Consider the following 3,242-nt stretch of genomic DNA (forward strand, 5'->3'; position numbering starts at 1 on the left):
TGCCCTTGTTTTGTATTATTGCAGCTATTATAACACATCTATTCTGCATAAAAGAGATGCAAGGAACTGCCATCAGTTCATCTGATGACATCACAAATTGCACGCCCCCGCATTGTTGCTTAAACAGGAAGAAGATGGCTGTCAGCAAAAAAAGATGAAATGTAAAGTGCATTATCTTGCAAGTGAAAGACTTTTTGATGGAAATAAGTGCATGACTGTTGTTCTTTTGTTGTATAGATACTATGACTTGATTATTGAAAAAAAGAAAAATGAAGTTTAGTTACCCTTTAAGATATCTATTTTGGCACACCATAACTTCCTAAAACATGCATATAAGCACTAATAAATGCCTTATTTCACTAAAGACCCTTAAAAGGTTGTCATTGAGGCTCCCACTAGCCTGCTTTGTCATCCGATGTAGTTGCTAGAGTCTCACAAAGTATTTTTAGCAGATCTCCATTACGGTCAATCTTAATTTACCAGTTCCTGGCAAACTAGGATGCTTTCAATGCATAATGCACTCACGTGATCCTGTTTCCAATCCTGTTCTGTGTATAATATCTTTGGTATTTTTATGTGATGTATAAATTACTATAAATTTTTAAACAGAAAGGATTTTTTTATGGCCAAGAGAAGATTTTATTCCCTTTATACTGCAAATCCGAATAAAAAATGTGATATCATTTCATTGTGTAAACATTCTATTCAAGACCTTCAATCTGTCTCATCACTGTTGCCACAAATTGGTGTGATTTCGTTGACTCAGGATGCAATTGATGAGGTTTGCAATTTTTTAATGTATCCACTCATTATAGTTTTTATATAGGCCAATTTTGTTTTTAAAGCTTGCTCTGATGTTTCTGATGGCTTGATAATGTTAGCTAGTGACTTGAAATTTTCTCAAGACCTTTCATTATTTTTTGAAGCTCTTTATACTAAGCAACAGGCAGATTTGGTGCCAATCATTCAGAATTTACTTAAAGGTGTAAGAAGTATTTTAGAAGGTAAAATTATTGTATCACATATGATTTTTAATAAGCATTATTCACTTTTTAGAGGAGATGTTTCTGCAATCACAGGTATAATGTTATTTATCAAAAAATATTTATTTTTATTTGGTAACAGAGGCAGCTTCAAGGTCATATTCAGTCTGATAGGTTTAGAATTGTATTATTATGTAATATCTTTTATGTCAGTTTATAGAAAAGAATACTTTGATGTTCATTTTTTTGTTCTCTTGAATTTTGAAAACTGGAATTTTACTGATGAGAACTTCAGAGTTGCCTTGCATTTTTATAATACTGATCAAATTAGCTCCAGTAATTTTGTTTTGGCTGAGTAAGATAACCATTCATCATGCATGTAGATTAAATTTATACTTTATAGGTTGAAAGAGAAATGTGCTGTAATGACAGCGAAAGTTATGTTTCATAAAAAGTATTTAGGAAGAAAAATTTATTATAAGTATTGGGTTTTCAACCCCAATGTTAACCTTGAAGAGCTACTCTATATGCATGAAGCTAAGAGTGATGATTGCAATTCCTGCTTTCGAGTGCATACACTTCCTACTCGTATGTTAAATTATATTATTGAATGCATATAATTTTGAATTTTTGTAACTTAGAAGGCGACATATGTGAAAATTCATACTTTATATATGATCCACCTGTTTATCCTCAACAGTTAAAAGCTTTTTATCAAAGATGGTTCAGTAGTACTATTTTTAAGGAACCTGACAGAAAGAAGGAAGGAGAGATATGTTTTATATTATATCTAAGTGCATATTTCACTCAAAAACAACTTTCTCATGATGATGTAAATGCATTCTACTCAAAGCTTACAAGAGTGTATGACTCCTTAATGTCTTCTAAAAAAGTAAACATTTACCACAAAGAAAATTATTTGAAAGTTTTAACTGTTACTGGAGAAACTTCTTTTGGAAGGGTAAGAAAGTAGCCATATTTCTTATTCTTAATGACTTATTTTTTTAGATTTTAATTACGGAAAGTGATAAACTTTTAAGAAATCCAAAACCTCAATGCATTCTTCAGTATATAGTACTGTGCCACTTTTTGACTCATCATTTGAAGTCATTATCCGGAGACTTCATTGATACTATATTGTCATCATTACAAGTGACGTATGATGGTGATTCATTAAACAAATGTTCTCAGTATGACATCATAATTAAGTTTCAACACTTGGATTTAATAAAGTCAGTCTTTAAATGTAATATTATTATTATTATTAACCATACTTTATGATTAGAAAGTTGATAGCAGAAATCTTTTTGGCAATTGGGAAATGTTTGCTATTTCCTAAATCTGATGTTTCATTGGCATTGTTTTTGAAAGCATTGCCATTATATCATTGGTTTGTTGGCCATCACCCTACAGAGCCATTTGTTGAACTGGATGTAAAACCAGATACTATCAAAGAATTAATAAAGAGTTATGAGTATCTTTACTCCAAAAAAGCATGGTAATATAAACCATGTCCTTTCTGTAGCTTATTTTGTTTTCATTAGTATAATTCAAAACATATTGGCGAAGTTAAACTCTTCAGATTTAGAAGGAGATGCTAAGCTTCAAGCTGTTTTGTTTGTCATTTGTCCTCCTGCACAGTATCCTGTTTTACTTAATTATGTTTCACTACCAATAATCCTTATTGGAATTAGCATGGAGATGAAAAGCACAGATGAAAAAGTATTCTAATCATCTAATTTAGTCATGAAATATTGTAATTGTTGTAGAACATTGAAAAGCTTTTGAAAGAAGTTAAGAGGTACAATTTTATTTGTCATTAAATTAGTTATTTATGACCTTATTCGCTTTAGTGGACATGCTTGCTCTGGTGCAACAGAAGCGTTGTCAGTTTTGGTTGTGTCTTTAAAAGGCAAAATTCAAAAAAGTTCGATATCTTTAATAACTGTTTGCATTAAAACTATGTTGACACTTTCTGAATCACATCAAGCTCTAAGCATATTTAATGATTTATTACAAAAATTAGCATGTATTTACATGGAAAGTCAATGCTTTGGTGGAAACCATTGTGATCAATCAGAAAAGGAACACAAAGTTTGTAAAAGATAACCCCTCCTTTGCATTATGTATTATCATAGTTTTGGTTGAATTTTATTAAATGTGATGAGGATTCTGAAGAATTGAAGACAACCATAGAAAATTTAATTCATGGGCGTGTTAAGAAAGTAAATTACATGTGTACTTTTTAAAAGTTATCAT

General features: G+C 30.8%; 1 protein-coding gene across 1 annotated transcript in view; it reads left to right on the forward strand.

Annotated features, from left to right (window-relative positions):
* The window catches only part of LOC109586896 (uncharacterized), a 4,977-nt gene extending 1,846 nt beyond the window's left edge, over positions 1-3,131 (forward strand). Inside the window, exons 8-20 of the mRNA XM_020003127.1 lie at positions 610-781; positions 827-1,004; positions 1,057-1,079; positions 1,126-1,157; positions 1,204-1,338; positions 1,387-1,571; positions 1,625-1,944; positions 1,992-2,215; positions 2,269-2,481; positions 2,528-2,705; positions 2,753-2,784; positions 2,837-2,869; positions 3,122-3,131. Coding sequence (XP_019858686.1) covers positions 610-781; positions 827-1,004; positions 1,057-1,079; positions 1,126-1,157; positions 1,204-1,338; positions 1,387-1,571; positions 1,625-1,944; positions 1,992-2,215; positions 2,269-2,481; positions 2,528-2,705; positions 2,753-2,784; positions 2,837-2,869; positions 3,122-3,131 — 1,735 coding nt within the window. The remainder of the gene's footprint in view (positions 1-609; positions 782-826; positions 1,005-1,056; positions 1,080-1,125; positions 1,158-1,203; positions 1,339-1,386; positions 1,572-1,624; positions 1,945-1,991; positions 2,216-2,268; positions 2,482-2,527; positions 2,706-2,752; positions 2,785-2,836; positions 2,870-3,121) is intronic.
* The last annotated feature ends 111 nt before the right edge of the window (positions 3,132-3,242 follow it).

Source organism: Amphimedon queenslandica, unplaced genomic scaffold (genome assembly GCF_000090795.2).
Source record: "Amphimedon queenslandica unplaced genomic scaffold, v1.1 AMPQUscaffold_12751, whole genome shotgun sequence".
In the NCBI taxonomy this organism is placed as follows: Eukaryota; Metazoa; Porifera; class Demospongiae; order Haplosclerida; family Niphatidae; genus Amphimedon; species Amphimedon queenslandica.